The 21,378-nt window shown below is 40.7% G+C and overlaps 1 protein-coding gene across 15 annotated transcripts in view; it reads left to right on the top strand.

The window, feature by feature from the left end:
* The window catches only part of PRRC2C (proline rich coiled-coil 2C), a 69,366-nt gene that overhangs the window by 35,109 nt on the left and 12,879 nt on the right, over nucleotides 1–21,378 (top strand). For 5 of the 15 annotated variants that reach the window (XM_052665810.1, XM_052665808.1, XM_052665812.1 and 2 more), the window contains exons 17-29: nucleotides 277–366; nucleotides 733–941; nucleotides 1,332–1,486; nucleotides 1,735–2,065; nucleotides 2,558–2,643; nucleotides 3,383–3,571; nucleotides 7,311–7,562; nucleotides 12,612–12,698; nucleotides 14,394–14,495; nucleotides 18,523–18,736; nucleotides 19,705–19,908; nucleotides 20,677–20,798; nucleotides 21,088–21,224. In XM_052665810.1, the coding sequence (XP_052521770.1) occupies nucleotides 277–366; nucleotides 733–941; nucleotides 1,332–1,486; nucleotides 1,735–2,065; nucleotides 2,558–2,643; nucleotides 3,383–3,571; nucleotides 7,311–7,562; nucleotides 12,612–12,698; nucleotides 14,394–14,495; nucleotides 18,523–18,736; nucleotides 19,705–19,908; nucleotides 20,677–20,798; nucleotides 21,088–21,224 (2,178 nt within the window). The remainder of the gene's footprint in view (nucleotides 1–276; nucleotides 367–732; nucleotides 942–1,331; nucleotides 1,487–1,734; nucleotides 2,066–2,557; nucleotides 2,644–3,382; nucleotides 3,572–7,310; nucleotides 7,563–12,611; nucleotides 12,699–14,393; nucleotides 14,496–18,522; nucleotides 18,737–19,704; nucleotides 19,909–20,676; nucleotides 20,799–21,087; nucleotides 21,225–21,378) is intronic. The other 10 variants (XM_052665819.1, XM_052665813.1, XM_052665809.1 and 7 more) reach the window with 7 other exon arrangements.

Raw genomic sequence — 21,378 nt, 5'->3', positions numbered from 1 at the left:
ATTTGATTAGAATTTGATAATTATCTAGTGTTACTGTTTTCCCACTGTTTTGTAGCCACAGTGCACAGTAATTAATAGGTGGGAAGCAGAGCAAGTCATTCTTTCTTCATTGATTTCCTACCTTTCTTGTTCTTGTAGGTTGCTGTATATTAACTTCACATTTTGCTTGGACTTAAAGACTTAAATTCAGTGCTCTAATCTCTGAATTAAAAATACTAAGGCTTTCTTTGATAAATCAGTTAAATATGATTTTGAAACGAAGGCTGGGTTTTCCAGGTTCCACAGCAAAGCCAGAATGTTTCAAGTCTCTGACTCTGATGGCTGCAGAGAGCTTCTGGCAAGGGAGCCTGTGAAACATTTCATACTGTAAGCTTCCATTTTTGTGTGTGCTTGTTTGTTTCTCTGCAGAACGCTTTACTAGAGTTTTGAACTGCGAACCTGTTGAGTTGTGGTGTGTCTAACTACATAGAGTGAGGCAGTGTTCATCTTAAAATCACGCACTTTTTTTTCCTATGAATACTTCTGACAGCAGTGCATTGGATGTGTTACCAAAACAGCTTTTTCTGTTCAGTTTCTGCTCACTGAGGAGCTGAAAGTAAATGTCTGGAGCCTACCAAGAAGTTGCACATTAAACACTCTCGACCCTATAATGTGATTTGCATTTTGCTAGCTGCTTCCTTCCTAAGCTCTGTGGATGTTAATTTCCTTAATATAATTTTTTTTCTAATATAGGCCATTTGAAGACCAGACAGCAAGCGTGCCTGGTGTTGAGCCCAGCAACAACAACTCTTTGCATCAGGAAGAAGGAGGTGTTAATGCAGCAGGGCAGAAGAGTACCAAGGATGCAAGTGGCAAAAAGAGAGAAGAACCTAAAGCTGGTCCAAAAAAGCCTAAGGAAAAAGTGGATGCTTTGTCTCAATTTGATCTTAATAATTATGCAAGTATGTATTGATAAGATACCATGCGAACAAGAGCTTGTCACCCTTCAGCTTGTCTGGATAGATGTTTGATTGCTGGGTAGATGATAGATTGCTGGGGGTTTGAAAGCGTACAAAAGACGACGATTTTTTAAAATGTGTGAATAATTGTATATTTCAGAATTGCTACTTTTGTCATGCTTAATTAACTTTTTCACTTAATAAATATTCAGTCCTAGTTCACCTGCAATGCACTTAGCAAGCAAAGCCTCAGCTTTTATCAGGGCCCATCGTCTGTGTCTGCTTATTGGGAAGTTGTTTCTACCTAAAGCAGTTCATTCTTAATGTATTTTGTTGTGCACTGCATCTGAAGCTGTTAAAACAGCAACATTGGCACCTTTCCTATTTCAATAGGCGTTGTGATCATTGATGATCACCCTGAAGTGACAGTAGTTGAAGACTCTCAGTCTAACTTGAATGATGACGGCTTCACTGAAGTGGTGTCAAAGAAACAACAGAAACGCTTGCAGGATGAAGAGCGCAGAAAGAAGGAGGAGCAAACAGTGCAGGTACAAGACACAGCATTTGTACCTGGCGTTTGTGGTGGGAAGAAGCTCCTTGCAATACTGGGAATGTTATGAGATCTCCAGTGTCTTCAGGAAGCTATATTTTCACCTGTTAAATGTAACTAGATAGTTGTATTAATTTTGAGTTCGGAATTAGTAGATTAAATTAACTTTCACTTAAACATCTTAGGATTCAGTACTTTCTGTTTAGGCTGCCAGCTGCAAGAGTGAAAATTTACTTTCGCTTGCAGGTTTGGACCAAAAAAGGATCGAGTGAAAAAGGTCGAGGTCAAAATTCCAAACTTCCACCCAGGTTTGCCAAAAAGCAGCAGCAGGCAGCAGCTGCAGCTGCGCAGCAGGCACAAGCTCAGGCACAGACTCCATGTGCAGCACAGACTCCAGGTCAGCCACCAGCTTCTGTTCAGCCTCAAAATCAGGCTGCAGGAGGGGCAGCAGCCAGCACAGAATTCACGGTATCAGGCAAAGTCTTGCAGAACGCCCAGGCTCACAATGGTCTGGGAACTGAACTATGGGAAAACAAGGTGCCTCCTACCGCAGTTCTGAATGACATCTCCAAAAAATGTAAGTACTGTTTTCTGGATTCTTTTTGTGCGTAAGAGGGGCAGGAATTGTAGTTAGAGAACACTGACTCTCAGCTCTTACATTTACACATGCAAGTGTATTTTGCAAAGGGAATAGAGGGCAACAGTGTAATGTTTAAACCTATGAATACTTCAAAAGACTCAAAAGACTTTTGCAGTGTGACATTACTCAGTATTTTATGTTGTTAGCATAGTCTGCTTATGCAAAATAAGGATATTACTCCCTTCAGAAATCTGTTTTGTTGGGCTTGGTCAAGCTTCCAAATGTGATGATCAACCCTTTAAAAAACAGCTAAATATGAATCATATTGCTAACTCCTGGGTACACTAATAACTTCTGAACCAGAACTTGGTTAATGGACACATCTGTGGTCTAATTTTTCTCAATCAGTTGGTAGCTGTAGTCAAATGCATTTAGCAACTTAGGTTTTTTTGGTGGTGTTTTGCTTTTAACTCTCTCCTTACTTGTCAGTGGGACCTATTAGTCCACCTCAGCCGCCTTCAGTGAGTGCTTGGAACAAACCTTTGACATCTTTTGGATCAGCTACATCTCCAGAGGTAAGGATGAAGGGGAAAGAAGCTTACTCAAATTGTTTATTGTGAAGATTGGGTGCCAATTATTCAGGTGTGGCCATACATAAACTGGTGTGTGCAGAATTTCATGAGGTAGGGAGGTAGTACAGGATGATGCAGGCTAATGCTTTTATTAACTGCAAAACAGTTCTTTATGAATCAAATCTCAGATTTCACGGATTTTATTGATAGCTGCTGTTCAGTGTATATTTTTAAGCTGAAATATTGTCTAGTTTGTGAATGCTTGTGTCCAGCTTAGTAATGCAGACAGAAATAGGATGCCGTCTCTTACCTTATGCCATTTCGGATGGCATAAAGAGTTCTGTGAATCTTTTTAAGTCTTTGTTTTTTCTTGAATGCTAATTTTGAAGTTTCAGGAGAATAATATGAACTTGAATCTAGACTTTTTTAATATTGTATTTCTCTTTCCTTTTCAGTACCACATCTTTTTGACAATTTCATTTATACATTTCTTCACTACTACTACTTTCCTCCCCCCTGAGCTCTTATAAGCAGTAGGAAGCTGAGAAGAAACCAGTGTGCTTTCATATGTTGTTTACTACTTGCAAGTTTATTGCAATCATGAATAATGCTTTTGCTGGCAGAAGGTAGAAGTGTGCTTGTAGCATTCAACTTCCAGTATACTTTATGGTCTTTTGTTAACTAATGGCAGTGCACTGATAGAAGTCTTTTGAAATGTGTTAAATGCTTGCTTTTTAAATAGGGAGCAAAGCCTGGGCAAGAAGGTGGAGTCGAGCTTGGTATAGAAACTATTCAGTTTGGAGCCCCTGCTTCCAGTGGTAGTGATAATGAAGTTGGCCCTGTACTTTCTGAGAAGTCGACTGACAAGCTACCAGAACCAAAAGAGCAAAGACAGAAACAGCCTCGGGCTGGACCCATCAAAGCACAAAAGGTAAAACATCATACTTTTAAAACTTGAAAAGAAAGATTAGTCAAAAAGATGTTGCAAATAATTGATTGAAAAATGGAATGCTAACTTAAATAGGACTAGACCTATAGAAATTGCATTCCACGTTTGTATTTCCTAAAATAATAACATAAGACAAAAAATAAGATGGGGAATTCACTTAAAGAAGTGTAAGTACACAGCATCCTAAGGCAAGAGTTGATCCACTGACTCCATTTGTAGCAACAGATGTAGCTGCAATAAAGATGGAGTTGTGAATCTGTTAGCTTTGCTGGAGGAGTATGGATTTTGTAGGGTGTTTTTGTTTTTAATTTTTGTGTACACCTGTGCTTATTTTGCTCAGGTTGTCTTGAAGGCAGGCTATTTCTGTCTTACGTCTGCAATTTCACTTCTTCCTGCAGCCATGTCTGCCTTTCTCCCCCACACCGCCGTCTGTAGCCATTGACACATGGTGCCTTGCTTAGTTTTGTACCTAGGATTACCAAGAATCAAGTTGCAGGGGAAGAAGTGTTTGGAGAAAAGGGAAGAATGTTAGAGCCCACTGCTAAGAAGTCTCAAAAGCACAGACATCTAGAAAATTAACTTTTTTCTTTAATTAATCTGGGAAGAGTGAGTAGGTAATCAAACTTAAGTTAATTAAAATACGTTTCTCATTTTTCTCAGGAGATTTAGAGCTTCAAGTTAACCACAATCAGTTTGTACTTCCATTGTTACCTCTCACACGGAGTCTGAATGACTACTGTCATTCAGATTACACTTAGTGATCTTTCAGGTTAATGGAACTTAATTTCTTGTTGTTTTCTCCTCCAGTGTGTACTTATCTCTGCATTGCTAGCGCTCACTTGAAGGAAGAGGTAGCTCGGACAGATATGCTTTGCTCATAAGTTACTAAACCAGTTAATTCAGTTTCTCTTGTCTGAGATTTGGCAGCAGTCCTGATGTACTTAAAGCCCTTTTTGTCTTTCTAGAACACAGGTGCTTTTTTTTTTTTTTCCAAAAAACTCTTGAAATCTAAAATTGCAGTTACACGCATTGTGAATTTATTGAGGCACTTAGTAACTCTGCTGCAGTTGATGGTTTTCATTGCAGAATATAAAACCCTTACAACAGAGAAGTGTATAGTAGCTAATCATGCTGGTGAGTCGTAGTAGCACAGCATGTTCAGTAACCAGTGTCAAGCCTAGAAGTGCCCCCAATGAAATCATTTGGATATGAAACTCCTCCTAAAATTGTCCATTTTCCATGTAGAGATTTTTTTTTTTTTTCCTGCTTGGTTATAACTGAAGACTCCTGAAGGTTTTGTTGAAAGACATGTGCAACTAAATGGTAAACTCATTGGAGATGACCGTTTTGATGAGCTTTTCTATATGAGAGTTGCAATCCTTCAACCTTTCTGATGAAGAGGAGGAATGGGAAAAAAAAAAATCCTATGCACCCCCCCATCACGATGGTATGCACAATGAAGCCCAGAATCACAAAGTTGGAAATGACCTACGAGATCATTTAGTCCAACAGTCTTCTCATTACCACTGCTACCACAAGCACTAAACCATATCTCCCAGCTCCTCATCCAGATGCCTCTTAAACACTGCCAGGGACAGTGATTACATCACCTCTCTGGGCAGCCATTCCAGTGCCTGACCACTCTCTGAGAGAAAAAGTTTTTCCTCTTGTCTAACCTAAACCTCCTCTGGTACAACTTGCAGCCATTTCCCTGGATCCTGTTTGTTGCCTGGGAGAAGAGGCCAAATTCCTCTTCACCACAACCTCCCTTCAAGAAGTTGTAGAGTGCAATGAGGTCTCCCTTGAACCTCCTCTTTTTCAGACTGAACAATCCCAGCTCCCTCAGCTGCTCCTTGTGCTCCAGACCCCTCACCAGTTTTGTTGCCCTTCTCTGGACATGTTCCAGGGTCTCAGTGTCTTTTCTGTAGTGAGGGGCCCAAAACTGAACACAGTACTCGAGGTGCGGCCTCACCAGTGCTGAGTAGAGGGGGATGATCACCTCCCTGCTCCTGCTGGCCACACTATTTCTAATGCAGGCCAGGATGCCGTTGGCCCTCTTGGCCACCTGGGCACACTGTCGGCTCATGTTCAGCTGAGCATCAGCCAGCACCTCCAGGTCCCTTTCCTTTTCGCAATCATCCAGCCACTCATCCCCAAGCCTGTAACGCTGTATGGCGTTGTTGCGGCCAAAGCGCAGGACCTGACGCTTGGCCTTGTTGAACCTCAGCCCAGAGATCCAGCTTATCTAAATCCCTCTGAAGGGCCTCCCTACCCTCAGGCAGATTGATACCACCTCCCAGCTTGGTGTCATCTGCAAATTTACTGAGGGTACACTCAGTCCTCTCATCTAGGTCATCAATGAAGATATTATACAAGATGGGCCCCAGTTCCGAGCCCTGGGGAACACCACTTGAAACAGGTTGCCAGCTGGACTTAACTCCATTCACCACTTACCCATTGGGCACAGCCCTCTAGCCAGTTTGTTACCTAAAGGAGTGTATACCTGTCCAGACCATGGGCAGCCAGTTTCCCCAGAAGAAGCCTGTGAGGGACTGTGTCAAAGGCTTTGCTGAAGTCTAGGTAGACTACATCAATAGCCTTTCTGTCATCTACCAGTCTGGTCACCCAGATATTAGCTTGTTCAATGTCTACAGGCAACGAGAGGACTGTAATTGAAACAAAGCCATTTAACCTCTCAGAATGTGACCTGAAATTGTCTGGAGGAACTTCTTCTGTTAACTATTACAAGAAAAGGTATTTAGGGTGAGGTGGGTTTGATGATCCTGATTGCTGTGTTGCAGAGCTTAGGCACTCACTTCCAAGGTGCTTTTGTCTTTCCCTCTAAAGACATTTTCCAGTCTGTACTGGCCTCCTGAGGGTACTAAATACATTGGGAAAATTTCATCCCCAAAGGCATTTTAATACAAAAGGCCTTCGTCCATTTGTGAAACAGATGGTTCATGTTTGTAGAGACATACCACCAGCTTCTGGTTTTCCACTATCAAAGCTCAAGCAATAGGATTTCAGAAACTGCCTTTAAAGAATTTTTGTGCTCTGTAGTAAGGTGGGCTGAGCCAGGAAGGATATGCCTCTTTAAACAGAACATTCATGTTCCCTGGGGCCTTCATTCTTTAATTCAGCTGTACAAAAAGGAACTGCTGAATTATAGCAGCTACTCCAGCCATAGTCTCCACAATATAAGGCAATGCATGAATGTGGTGGGTTGTTTTTTTGGTTTTTTTTTTGTTTTTTTTTCTGGATATCCTTTTTGTGCTCAGTCATTAGGAAAAAAACGCTGCCAACACTGAGGCATCAACATATGAAGGGAGTCCTTTTCTAGTTTTCTAATCTCCTGGAACCCTGTAAAATCAGAATTCTCTAAAAATAGGAACAAGTTGTGTGGACATGAAGTCTTGTGGCTTCCTTACTTTTCTGTACTTATAAGAAAAGTCTGCTGTAGGTTTTAATTATGTTTTATTTTAGCTGTAGTTCATATGATATGTCTCACTTGGCAACAGTGTTTAAATTCTTAATGTCCAGAGTGGATGCATTTTGAACGCTTGCCACTAATTTAATCTTGATTGATTTACTTATTAGAAAATGCTTAGCTTTGAGGAAAGCTTTGTTAGATTTAAACAAACTTGTTCTAAGCATGTTAAATATTGTTTTATGGGTAAGCTGTGGGGGGGAAGACATAACTGACAAGTTAACACTAACTTAGCTTCCAGACTTGAGTCCAGTAGAAAACAAAGAGTATAAACCCGGTCCTATTGGGAAAGAGCGTTCTTTAAAGAACAGGAAAGTGAAGGATGCCCAACAGGGAGAGCCTGAGGGACAGGAGAAGTCATCTCCCACCTCTGTGAGAAGTCCGGAACCTGTCACTGCAAAGGAAACCAAAGCGACAAGTGAACTGAGTACGGAAATAGGAACAATGATATCCGTGTCTGCTCCAGAGTTCGGAACAAGCACAAAGGTAAGAAAAATGTTGAAATATTATAGAGCACTATATATAAAATAATGCCACAGTGATGTGATTAAATTTTGTTGCCTGCTGGTTGTAGTGATCTGGACAGCAGAGCTTGCTGATTAGCAGATTTGAAACAAATGGTTACTGCTTGAACTTAAATAGTTCTCTGGAAGTGGTATGGAGATGTGCTGTCACAGTCGTTGCAGAGATCAGCTTGGAAAGTTGTAAAGTCTTCCACTGCCTTATGAGCGTGAGAACTATTCAGAGCCTTTACTTTTTGTGGAGAGTGGCACTAGAGCTTGATACAGATTGTGTGAACTCATGTCTTGAATGTGTTTCTGGTATACGCAAGATGAGAGCTTGACTTTCAACAGAGAGCTACAGAAAAGGAGCATGCCCAGTGGTTGTTTGAGAGCATGGATGTCCTGAAGCTGTGAGTTAAGTGTTCTGAGAAGGTTGAAGAGGGGGAGTGGAGTTGAAATCTCTAAGCTAGGAAGATGCTAAAGCATTGCATAAGGCTCAGTCAGTTTACCTAAAGGTTCTGTGTATCAGGCTTGGGATATAGTCAAGGTACATTCACTTGCAGAATTCAGGACTCGTTGCAGTTGTCAGCATGGAACTCCCTTGCCTTCCAGTGAGATGGTGACTTACTGTTAGCCTTCACTGGTCTGTAGCTGAGTTCTTGGCTGTTATGTGCCAAAAGCACTGAATCATTGAAAAACACCCATGGACAGACTCTCCTGTTTGCATAATGGCCCATGTGGGGGCTGTCTTCTCTTCTGTCAGTTACATGTCTAAGGCAAGAACTGTGAGTGTTCTTAAATGGAGAGAAGCTATGCAGGATTGAGTTGGTGCTAGTTCAGTAGTTACACCTGCTTTGATAATTGGAAAGTTTGCAAAACAGTTCTGTGAGTTTAGACTCAAGTTTGTTGCGTGCTGTCTCAATCTGTCTTTCTAATCTTAAGCAGAAACATTCAGACACCTCTCAGGAAAGCCATTCATCTGCAGAAGTTTCACTAATAGTTGAAGAATCTGAAATGCAGATCAGTTTTTTTGTTTAAACCTGTTGCTGGGGTGGTGGGGAGCAGTCCTAGCAGGTACTTGTCAAGCTATCATACAAGCAGAAGATGCTGTTGTGATGAAATCTTGTTGCAGAGCAAATGTTAAGGGAGAAATGGTTCCCAGCTGTTAGCTGCAAATTTGATTTTGAGTGGAATGACAAATGTGTGAAAATAAAGTACTGGGATTTTTCATCCTTCCTAGCAGTTTTCGTCTTTGGTAGTAGATGTGAATGGTTTGTGTTGACACCAGAACTGAACGAGGTGCTCTTCTTTTGTGCACAGAATCAGAAGTGCAGAACCATAAACATTAACCTGTTCAAGTGTTTGCTAAGGAGGCTGTTCTTTGTGTGCCACGTACTTTCTCACCATCTCTCAAACTTCTTTGACTTGCACTCAAGGAGAAACTCCTCTTCTAATCCTGTAGAGTAGACATCTTTGATCACTAGACTAACTTGCTGGTAGCTCTGCTGAAGTAAATTGGTACCATGTATACATGTATATGTATACACGTATTTTAAAAGAATGAGATCTTCAAAAGGGAAGTCTGTATTTTGTGCCTTTCTGGCCCTAGTTAAAAACAGGTTGCCTGTGTTCTTTGAACTACCACATTATTGAAGTGCCAAACCTCTTCTAAAGGGAAGATCAAATTGAAAGGAAAATGGAAAGTTTGTGCTGGACATGCCAATTTCCAACAATTTCTTCATTGTTTGAAGTGGCTTCTTCTAGAAGCATTTAATGTATGGTGTAAATAGGCCTTAAAACACTTCCAGCAGTTCCAGATTTGCTTTTGAATTCCTTTGTCATGTAGAGTTCCATGGGCATCAGTAGTAAGTTTTCTAGGGAACAAGCGGTCATATTTTGTATTAACTTCTATGGAAATTGAATCTGCCTGCAGATCTATCAGGGAAGATAAATTTCACCTGGACTGCACAGAAATAAACCAGTCTTGGTACTTCTGAAATGGTTTTAAATACTTACTGTCCTAGTCTTGGGGTTCCTGTGCTGGTTAGTATTGCGGCTGCTTTTTCCTGTCTGTAACATTGTCTTTGCTCATTAATGAGGAAAGAAGCCATGTCATTTTTAATCTGTTGTTCGAATGTCAAATGTTTAATTTTTAGCAAACTAAAATGATTTCTTTGAACACTGCCATCCTTTTTGGGAAGCTACTGCTCAGGTTGCAGCAAGGTGCACTTCCTTCAGTGTATTTGTTGATTTGAATGTTTATGAAAGTCAAGCTTAGCTGTCTTTCCTCAAAAGCAGAGACTTTGTAGAAGTATCCCATCCATACCAGAACAAGCCCTTTAATGAGATCATATATATTTAATCAGACAGGACTGTTCTGCCTCAAACTGTGAATGTCGATCACCTTGTACTGATGAGCTGTTTATCAGGAATGTATCGCTGTGATGTTCTGAAGCACTTTCAGCTGTTTCTCTTGAGCTTGGTAGTATTTTTGGAGTGAAAAGCAATTTCTTGCGTAAGTCTCTGAATCAGGTAGGACGTCTTTAGCTTTCTTCCATTTGAACACCCCCAAGTAAAGTTTGGAAGATTTCTGATCACAGCGGTGATCAGTACCTAGTGGAAATGGCAACAAAGCTTTGGATGAATGGGTGATAAAAGCGGTATGTTGCAGAGGTGATATCAAAAAGGAGGCATGCTTTATATAGAAGTAATTTCTGAAATGGTTCAGTATTGACACAAGCACTCTGGTTTGAATTAATTCCGTATCTCAGGAATAAATCAAACGTTCAGCACGTTAATTATTTGAGGGCCCTTGCTCCTTTGCAGTAGCTAGGTGAGCTCTGAGGTCTGCTGTATCCTTCTGTTCATAAAGTCACTTTAGGTTTTGTGAGCTCTTTTGAGCAAATTAAACAGTTATGAAAAGGTAACCTGTTTTTTGTTCAGATGTAAATACCCTGTAGATAACTTCAGTACCTACTGCTGATGCTGTTATTACAGTTATTAATTTATAGCAAAGCATTCAGTTGGTTTATTCACTAAAACAGTTGTTCAGAAGATTCACTGTAATTGAACTACAAAAGCATATGGTATCTGTATGTAAAAGACTCCTAGACTTTTTCCTATCAGTAAATGAAAGGTGATGGTTAACCAACCCATGATATCATCAGTGCTGTTCTTACAACTAAAGTGCTGTCTTCTCTGCACGTTTAGCACGTAACTTATTTTTATAGGGCTGTTCAGCATTGCACACCCACTTCTGAGGGCACCACAGTGGATGTGTTAGGGCTTTTTGTTTTACATTCTCTTGGGAGTTAAGAATTTCTATGCTGCAAAATTATCCAAAGTTGGGAAGATAGCAAAAACTTTGATTTAATTTCTTTTGTGACGAGCTGTAGTGCCGAGACCATGTAAAACTCAGGTCTTAGCCTTGAAGGCATTTTGGTAATGTTATCTTTAAAACTTCCTGTGATAAAGGATCTTATATGATAAAGCATCTTTAAAAAACAAGGAGCCATTCAGTTACACTTCATTAAAAGGATCTTGTGATTAAAGCAGCTTTGTGTGCTTGCTTTGTTCTACGTATATAACCTATATCCTGTGTAAGATTATATGAGATTGTATTATATCCCACCAATTCAACAAGTGAGGAGAAGAACTACGTGGTGAAGCAGGTTCTTTCTGTCTCCATCGTAAATTCATGTGTGCACATCCTAGCCCTTATAGTATAGGGCTCTTTGTCCTGGTCTTTTACCAAAATAAACTTATCCTTAAGGATGGCTCTTTGTCACTTGCTGATTAGTATCTTAATGCTTCAATTAATATCTTAGGAGATACTGTCACAGTCTTTAGCAGTGAATTCAATATATAGTTTTTCATAGTTTATCATCATACTGGTGGAGTATGGCTGAATTAAACAAGTATCATCTCTTTGGTGCTTTCAGAGGCATTGCGTTGGCAAGTCCAAACACTTGTCAACAGCTAATTTATGCTTCAGTTACTTCTTGGTGTTTGGTTCTGTAAAAATGGTGGAACCTATTCTGGGCTTTCAGTATTTGCTAGTGAATTAATGAATCTTGGCTAATTTGGGAGTGTTTGGTCACACCATTTATCTGATAGTCTTACAGTTCTTACACCACTTGTTTGTCTGGAATACACTCAGATTTAAACATCCAGTGAGGAAGACTAAAAACAATGCTAAATTTTGTTTCAGAGAGGTGCCAGTCCCTTTTTGTTCATTGTAGGTCATTCTCCAGAGAGCTGGCAGTGCCATCAATTACATGTTTTCAGCAGGGAGCTTAGACCTGCAGCTGCAGTAGTCACTGACTACAGTTAAGTCCAGGAGAGTGAGTTTGATTCATGGAGCGTGTTGTGGCTTACCTAACTGTGAGGATAAATGAGCTACAAGAAAAGCCTTTGGGTGGGCTTGTGCTTCCAGCCCTTTTATTTCTTGATATTACTGCCCAGTGCAGAAATTAGGAAGCAAACATGAGCTGTCCAGGGGCACTAAGTTTAAGACAGGACTTAAGGAAAATTGTTCTGTCTTTTTTTTAACTGGAAGGCCTTGCTTGTTACAGATCTACCCAAGGTATTCCTGCTTGTTTAAAGCTACAGGAAGGTTTCAGCTAATGTGATTTCACTTTTTGAATGAATTGGACAAAAAGTGCTTACAAACAGCTAAAGCATCTTGAGTGACCAATGAGTGCCTTTGCCCCCACAGTTCCGTGTGTTCAATACCCAGACGTGACATCACTCTGTATCCTTGCTTTAAAGACTGTATTTTGACTTAAGTCATGCTTCTGAGATCATGGGACAAACTGTAGTTTACCCAAAATAGTTCTTCAATAGCAGTTCAGCAACAAGGATTGCTGAACAAGGATGTGCCTTCCAAGAAAAAAATATATCTTTGGGAGATCAAATTCTAACCTGCTGAATGGTGAGGTTTCTTCCTGTGGAAAGGCTGACCTTTTTCCAAGAAACTTAAAATCGGATTTAGGTAAGGGAGATATTTTAATGGAATTATTTTTCTTCACAGGAGTCTGTAACAGACTACACTACACCTTCTCATCCTAACACAGTGGCTACTAGCAGTACAAAAATGGAGGAGACTTTGGTGACGAACGTAAGTCTATTGCAGTGAATCGACTTTGAAGACAAGAAAATTTTTCACACTTCCTTAAAGCACAAAATACTGCCTTCAGTTAACAAGTCACTAGAGTTTCTTCATGTTGACTAGCTGCACTACCCCGTGATCTTCCTCTGAAGGACAGTTGTTGTTTCAATTAGTGTCTGTTCTGGAATTCTTCAGATATTTCCTTGTTTTTCAATGACCTGCAGAGCAGACTAAGTGTGAAAATGTTTCTAGGGACAATTCTAAAATATACAAAGAAAAGTATAATGAATGCACTCTCAGCAGCAGCTGGGCTTTGAACCTGGTGCAAAGGTCTGTAGGTTTGAAGAAAGGCTTCTAAAAAGAAAGCGGTTTTGAACTGTAGCCCGAAATCAGTGACCATATGCAAAGAGAGCAGCTTAATGGCTTTTGAAAGCGTGCAGCAGGATTTCATGTATTCAGTAGAGATGTAATGTCTGCAGTCCTCACAAAGCCAGTGATTCTGATTGTGTGTGTGGTGTTCTGATTGAGAAGACCAACTGGATTATGTTGTGGAGTCAAGTTTGTCTCGAGTTTGCTGGGATACCGGGTTGGAAACATGGATCTTGTTATTTTTGTTTGAGTAGCAGAAGTATAATTAGCTCAGTGTTCAGTCACTTGCTGGTTGGGGGAGGGAAGAATTCATGCAGTAGTGTCTCAGGTTTTTGCTGATGTCTCGTGAAATGCTTTTCAGCTTACTGCAGCATCCTTTAATGCAGTTTTGAAGCAATATTGGCTAAGCTTACTCTTCTGTTGGATTTTCTGGTGTTGTTGTGGTTTGTGCCTTTGGTGGTTAGTGTAGAAAACTGGCTACTTTTGTGTAAATGGTGGTAGTGTGTGCTCCAGTGTGGCATGTTGGAGTTGGACTTGCAGCACAGGATCCTGGCCACAAAGGATCTGTGGTATCACCTGCTTCAAAGCTTCAGTATCTGTATCTTTTGGATTAGCCCTATTTCTTCAGTGGTTGGAATTCTGTTAGCTGTGCTCTGTGAGAGGAGAAAGATAGAGAAAGAACTAGTCAGAAAGGAGTAGACTGGCCACTGCATTATTTTTGGTACATTCTATTTAGAATATCAAGGAAATCATCAGCATTTTCTGCAGTAAAGATAGAAATAGCCTTTTGTCAACTTTATTTCCCTAGGTTTGACATCTTTAATCTTTTGAAAGAGAAGATATCTGTATTCAGCTACTGGATGGCAAATCTGTTTTGGTTTGTTTCATGGTCCTGTGACTCTGAAGGTTTATAGCTTCCTCTTTGCAGAAACTGCATCTCAGAACTCAAGAGGTCACTATACCCCATGTACTGTATTGGTACAGAATGGGCCAAACTTGGCTTGGGAAGAATTTTTGCATATCAGTAAAGTAAAATGGTACTTCAAAGTATATCCCACAGCAGAAAATTGGTATTTGTTTATGCAGAAGACACGGACCCTTCAGAACCCCAGTCTTCAGCCTCTTTTTATTAAAGAGAGTTGAGAAGCATCTCAGCACCTGCTGAATGACCTTTTCCCACCTACCATATTTTCACCTTATTTTATCAAAATCTCCCTGCCAAATGCTCAAGCCTTGACAAAGTTGTAGCTCACTGAATAAAGCTTGAGCTTTGCTTTTTCTGGGGCTTTCATAATAGACGTAGTTAGAATGTGATGTGTGTTGCCTGCCTTTCAGGTGCCCCTGCCCCACACCCTTCCCCTCCCTAGGAGGGAGACTCTTCAACAGAGCTCCAGCCTAACTCCAGTTTCTCCCGCTACCGTCGACCTCACCCTCAAGGTATGTACCACATCCCTCTAAGGGTTGTTTTCTTGCATGCAGGGGAAAGTTAATGGAGAACTTGCTGGTAAACCTTTTTTTAGAGCCTTCCTTTGTTTCCTCTGCTGACTTGCTTCTGCATATAAACGGATGGCTGAAACACCAGACTATTAAAGGATGCATTTAAATTCTAAATCTCTAACCCCATTTTGCATTAACACTTGGCATCAACCAGTCTTGGCTCCCACTGCCCTGAAAAAGGATCCTAGCATTTTAGCATTGTACCATTGTGTTCATGACAAACCATCAGAATCTGACTGATTTTTTTAAGGTTTTTTTTTTTTTTTTTTTTTTTGTATGTGGCAAGTTGCTTAGCTGGATATTAAAGGCTGCAAGGAGTTGCTTGGTAAGCCAAGCTTGATTTTCTTAGCAGTAAGATTTTGGTGCAGTGATACTGTGTTTTGAGTTGGATGGCTGAAGTTCCAAAAAATACAAAGTAGGGTGGAGTGCTGGTGACTCTGAAAGGCAGCTCTATTAGCTAGTCAGAACATGCTTTGTGTAATAAATATTCTGCTGTTTTCTGCTCTTCAGTGTAGAGCAAGTGCATAGAATATTTTGAGTGGCATTTTGCCATTTTGATGGACTTTGGATTGTGTGTATTGTATAACTCACTAACATAGTATTGGTCTCTATTTTGCTACTGTACCTTTAGAAGTTGTTTGGTCTTTTTGGTGTGTGAGATCTGCTTTGCTGTTGTGACTGCAGGTGATTGAACTAGTAGAAACGGTGTTCCTACTTCTAGTATTGAGAGTGATGTTTGAAATTAGTTTCTGTAATTTACTTTAAAAAAAAAAAACCAAACACTTGAAGCTAGGGATTGGATGCAGAACTAACACTGGAGAAAGTTATTTGTCAGTCCTGGTGAGACTTCAGTCTTGCTGGCATGGTTTGACAGCTGCTTGCTCATACTCTCTATGGATGATAGTTATTAATGATCTCTTGTTGTCTTTGCTTTTCTTTTGTTAACACTTTTTTCCTGGGGAGAAAAAAATATAACATCATAGACACTTGGGCCAGCAAAATGGGGAGAGGGCTTGAGGAGGGACAAGTAAATTAACAACTCTGATTTTCAGTTGCATTCTTGTGTAACAAATTACCATAATCTGACTTTCTGGCGCCTGAAAGCATTTTTCTGAAGTAGCAGTCTCTAACTGTTTAGCAACTGGACATCCAATCCACATGTAATAAGGTAGGATTGTTACCACAGCATGAAACCACAAGGAACATGACACTGCTCAGCCACAGAGCAGACTACAGCGTTTGTTTGTTTATCTCATCCTGCAGTTTCTTGTTCTGTAGTTCTGGTGTCAGTGATTTGATTCATTTCGCAGTGGATGATAAATCTTGGATGTGTAGTAACAGAATACATTGAAGATCCATGTTTTAACACTACCTTGAAGTACAGTGATTAAAATCTGAATGGAAGGATGTTTGGAAACAACTCTGTTTCTGTGTTCTCTGTTCCAGTTGCTGGAACGCTATATCCTTCTTCCAAATGCTGAAGGCAGCAAGCTTGATTTGAGGTGTGCACTGAGGCTATCACTTCCACAAAAGGCTTTCTGACTCAGGGCAAAGCTGCTCTTTCTTACCTTATTTCGTATCATCCTTGCTTTTAAAGAGCTCATTAAGAGCAACAGAAAACAAAGCATTTCCTTCCCTGCCTTAGAGCAAAGTCTCCGGGCTCTGCCTCCTTTCTCCAGCCACACCTGCTCCCAGTACTTTGTATCATTCTGCAAGAGTAGGTGCAAAAGGTGCTAGTCTGAGAGAGATTGAGAAATTTTTCCTTACACCAATTGTACTTTACACCTTTGCACAACTTTACACCTTTACTGAGGCAATAGTCCTCAAAGGACTTACCTGATGTGGCTATTTCTAGTTCAGAAAATGAGCAGAAGAAAGCCACAGTCATCTCAAACTGAACTGCTTGGCCTGCTTCCATGTTCCAGAGTTCAACATAAAATTCCTGTGTAGTCACCTGAGTCTGGAATCTGGCATCCTTTGAATTTCTTTTGTCTGTCACCTAAACTTTGGCATAGAGAAGCATGTGTGTATACATATTTGTCTCCAGTTAAGTTTGTAGGTAGTAAGTACTGGATTTTTAATTCATGTTGAGGCCCCAGTGGGTGAACCGTGAAGAAGCCGCCTCGAGCAGCCAGGGTCTTCAGCCTGTGCTCTCCCCTTCCCATGGCTGAGCAGTAAGCAAAATTGCAACACCTTCCCAAGTCTCTCTCAATTTAGAGCTACTTCCTTCTTCACGTCTGGTCTCTAGATGGTGCTGCGTGGATACATGCATGTCAATGTCTCTTCCATCCAGAGGTTGTTGAGGAGCTCTTTAAAAGCAAGGCTCAGATCTCTGTTAAATGCCATTTGTAGCAAATTGGTAGAGATATGGAATGACTTGAGAAACCATGGTAGTGTCTAGGTTTGGAAGACAAAATTCGGTGTGTAGACTCCTGCTCTTGTTGTCACTAGTTTCTTCAGGGCATCATGAAACATGATGAATGTAGTAGATGCATTCTCCATTCAGATATCTACAAGCACTTTCCTCATTTTCTCATAGTACCAGTGCAGTGGTGTTCCACCTTATGCAAAATCCTTTCCAGCAGATTTATAATAAATCTTTATTTTTGTCCTATCTGCAAGAATGGGAACCAGTTTGGAGGACAGTGTTATAATGGGGGAACTAAACATAAGTTTAGTGACAGTCTCAGGAAGGAAAATAGATAAGTCGCCTATCTTCAAATTGTTTGAGGTGCAACGAAGTTTCTTTCTCTCCCCTTTTACTCTTGAAGAATACAGAGCTGTAGCTACTTTATGGTTGTGTATCAGTTGTGTTAGCCACTTTTTTTTGTGTACTGCTTTGCTTTTTTTATCACTTTTGAAGCATCTAGCCAAATAATCCAAGTTCCCTTTGGCCTGTCCAGGCTCCTCCTAATGTGTTTTATGCAGGGTGGTTGAAAGCGTGACTTTCAGAGGCTGCAAATCCCAGTTAGGGCACTCTACTGATCCAGGCAGCCAGGCTGCTGGGGCTGTATTTGAACCTTTACAAAAACCTTTAAATACAGCATCTGGCCTTGAGAAGCTTAGAGTCCTATAGATCAGGGATTTTAGCCTCTGGCATCCAACTGTGCACACAGTCTTTCCACTTCAACCTCTGGCTGTCCTCAGTTGTAGAGAGAAGTCTGTGGACTTTGAGCGTTTGAATTTCTGGATGCAGTCTGAACACAAATGTTTTCAGTAATCCCTTAGAAGTGTCTGAATTCAAAGATACAGCCTTATGAACTTGTTCTAGCAATGATGAGATTGTTGTTGACTACAGTGGAACAGTAGTTCTTCTCACTTTTGGTGGAAGAGGATTGTGTCTAAAAATTGTAGATTGCAGTTTTAACTTGCTGTGCAGTAATGAAACGCACTGAAGGAGGAGGAACGTGAAGCATCTTTAGCTTTAACGTAGAGCAGTATGCACAGGCTGTGTCAGCTTTGATAGCATTTTGAACAGCAGCTGATTTGGAAATGTGCTCTTGGGTGCTCTTGGGTTTTCTAAAATGTATATTAGATTTGGTGGTCACTCAAAATATATGAGTTAGCAAGAGAGCAAGGAGCTACTTTGTTTAAAAGGTCCAATTAACTTAAAAGAAAAAGTCTTCCTGGAAATACTTGGATTCTTTTGTACTCTTCTTTTGCTTCCTGTGTCATTTGCTCTCCATGTCAAATAAAAGTAAGCCAGATTAGTGTGAATGAACTGTCTTTTGAGTACTCAGCATTAAGATGAACTGTGCACGTGTGCAGTTGGAACAGAAAAGAAGCTCCAACTTCAGGCCGTATGCTTTTTGCATGAACAGAGTTGCACGATTACGGCAATTTTTTTTAAGAGGCTCGCATGAAGCCTGAGTTGCCTTTTGAACTAAAAATAACTGTTAAAAGAGGAAGGCTGTTGGACTGGCTGAATTTCCTAATAGATAAGGAGATTTGTTTTCTTTTTAAATAGATGGAGTCTGCACGCAAAGCATGGGAGAATTCCCCAAACATGGGGGAGAAGAGTTCACCAGTGACCTCAGCAGCATCTCCCATAGCTGGTGGCAGCAGCAGCAACAGCAGCAGCAGCAACGCAGTGCCAAGCAGTGGTACTTACAGCTCTTTCTCTAGTGCATCAATGCCTCCTATTCCTGTGGCTTCTGTTACACCAACAACTTCACTATCAGGTACTGGGTGTTAAGATTGCAATGTACTGCTATATTGCCCTTTGTTTTGTGTTCTAAAAAGTTAGGTTCCCTGTAGAGACGTGTTTAGTACAGAGCTGACAAATTTTGTGCAGGTGTGAAATGTCATATCTGAACAGTAGTTTCCCAGATACCTCTAATTAACAAAGAGATCCTTCCCCTATTGCACTTCAGTCAGCTAAAAAGAATACTGAAAAGACATCTTTCTGCTTATGCTACATATAAGGACTTGAAAGAGGATGTAAGCTTCTGTTGGCTGACATGTTAGTTTCATTTTGTTTATCTGAGTGAAGGGAGGCAAGTGGGATTTTTTTGGAACAGATGTCAGTTCTGGCAGCCACTCAGTTCCAGCAAGCAGGTTTACCTTCCAGCAAACTCTTCATCCAGCTAGTTGCAGCATTAATTTCATTTGCAGTTTACTTTTAGAGCCAAGGCTTCAACAGCTGATACCGAGCCTCCCTTGCATTAGGGAGAGCAAATGCCCAACTGTTCTTCATGAACAGTGCTTGTTCCCATCCTTGTTTGTCAGAACCAAGAGATGCTACTTCCGATTAAGTCTTCACGCCTAGGAGCGTTAGAATATATGTCAAAACCTCAGCGGATTAAAGAGACCTTTTTTGGAGCCAGGCTTTTGGGTCTTGAGGCACAATCACAGTACACTGTAGTATTATTGACTGAGATAACTACCTTGATATTTTTACGTTCTCCTGTGCTTGAGAAGGGAGAAGTACTATTGTTGTAGCTCTTCCTGTAGTGAACCTAATAGAATTGTTCTTTCTATTCTCCATCTGCCTTACAGTGATGGAAATAGCTGCAGTAGATTGTGGTTTTCATTACTGATAGTGGCTGTGCTTGCATAGCTATACCAAAAACTCTGAGCACTGAAAGAGAGGAGGCTTTGGAGTGTCTTCAACTGGTTGATGATACACCACTTGCTTCTCTCCTTCTAGGAGCTGGAACATACACGACCTCTTCACTGAGTACAAAGACTGCAAGCACCTCGGACCCTCCCAATATATGTAAAGTGAAACCACAGCAATTGCAGACAAGCAGCCTAGCTTCTGCAAGTCACTTTTCCCAGCTGAGCTGCATGCCATCCCTCATTGCCCAGCAACAGCAGAGTCCCCAGGTCTATGTGTCTCAGTCTGCAGCAGGTAATGGTGTTTGACTGAGAAACCACGTGTCTGCTTTTTTGGCATTCTGAAGCTTGAGAATTGAATTTCATTCTGAATTTATCTGTAGTAAAGGCAGAACGATGGAGAAGCTTTTATAAGCAGATATTCACTAATTATTTTAAGCTACATATGCAAGTCATATCAATAATGCTATGTTGTTAGCTTAGTGAGGAAAGTGAGTTTCTTGCTCTTTGATATACCACTTTTCTGTTCCAGAATTTTAAATCACTATTTAAGACAAAGAATGACTTAGTTGGTGATTTTAACAAGGTGCCACAGTAGTTTATGGTAATGGCATTTTTTTCTTCAAAGAAAATTCTACATATAGTTAACCTAAATTACATGAAGCATGTTCTTTCTCTGCCTTCATTAAAATGCCTCTTTCTGCCGGAATCTGTTTTGTCCCCAAAGAATATTACGGGTATGCAAAACTGATAGATTCTAATAGGGGTGAATTGACACCAAAGAAACTTCTTATTATACACTTATGCATCCAGCTGCTGCATTCAAACTCTGGTAGTTGTACTGGGAATCATAGAATCATAGAATTACCAAGGTTGGAAAAGACCTAAAAGATCATCCAGTCCAACCGTTCACCTGTCCCCAGTAGCTCCCACTAAACCATGTCCCTCAACACAACATCCAGCAGGGAAGTACAGACAGTAACTGCATCTCTAACTCTTGGTGAAAATTTGTCTAGCAAGGGAATGCTTGGAAGTTGATACTAATTGTATTTCTCCTCTTGAGGTACTGCAGCCCAAATTCCAGCTTTTTATATGGATACAAGTCACCTGTTCAACACCCAACATGCTCGTCTGGCACCGCCTTCTTTGGCCCAACAGCAAGGCTTTCAACCAGGACTTTCTCAGGTATTTGGGATTTTTTGTCTTACTTTCTCCTCCATCCTAGCTCTGCTGATGGGCACATAGGGGCAGGCAAGAGTGGGAAGATTCCACAAGAAACAAAATCACACCTACTTTTACTTCTTCATACTGCTGCCTGTGGATGGTATTCAATCTCTCCTGCTCCTCTCCGTTCAAAACAATTGTCATAAAAAGCTCTCACGCTGTACTTAATGTGAGTGCACGTATTCACAAGGTGCCTGTATGATCATGTTAAGGCAGGTTTATTCAATTTAATGGCTTCTTCTTTATGCAGCCTGCTTCAGTACAGCAGATCCCCATCCCCATCTATGCACCTCTGCAAGGGCAGCACCAAGCTCAGCTGAGTTTAGGAGCAGCACCAGCTGTGTCACAAGCCCAAGAGTTGTTCAACTCTTCTTTACAACCTTACAGGTAAGTAGCACGTGTGAATTTATTTGCTTTTTAGGTGGTGGAATTCATAGAACCCGCATCCTTGCAGATATATTCTGTGTTCAGTGGCTACTCTATCTTTCTGTCTTTCCCTCCCAAAATCTTTAATCTGTTGATCCACATGAGAACTCCATTC

The sequence above is a fragment of the Tympanuchus pallidicinctus genome, unplaced genomic scaffold, assembly GCF_026119805.1.
Source record: "Tympanuchus pallidicinctus isolate F22 unplaced genomic scaffold, pur_lepc_1.0 scaffold7, whole genome shotgun sequence".
Taxonomy (NCBI): domain Eukaryota; kingdom Metazoa; phylum Chordata; class Aves; order Galliformes; family Phasianidae; genus Tympanuchus; species Tympanuchus pallidicinctus.
This window is presented reverse-complemented; position numbering and strand designations above follow the sequence as displayed.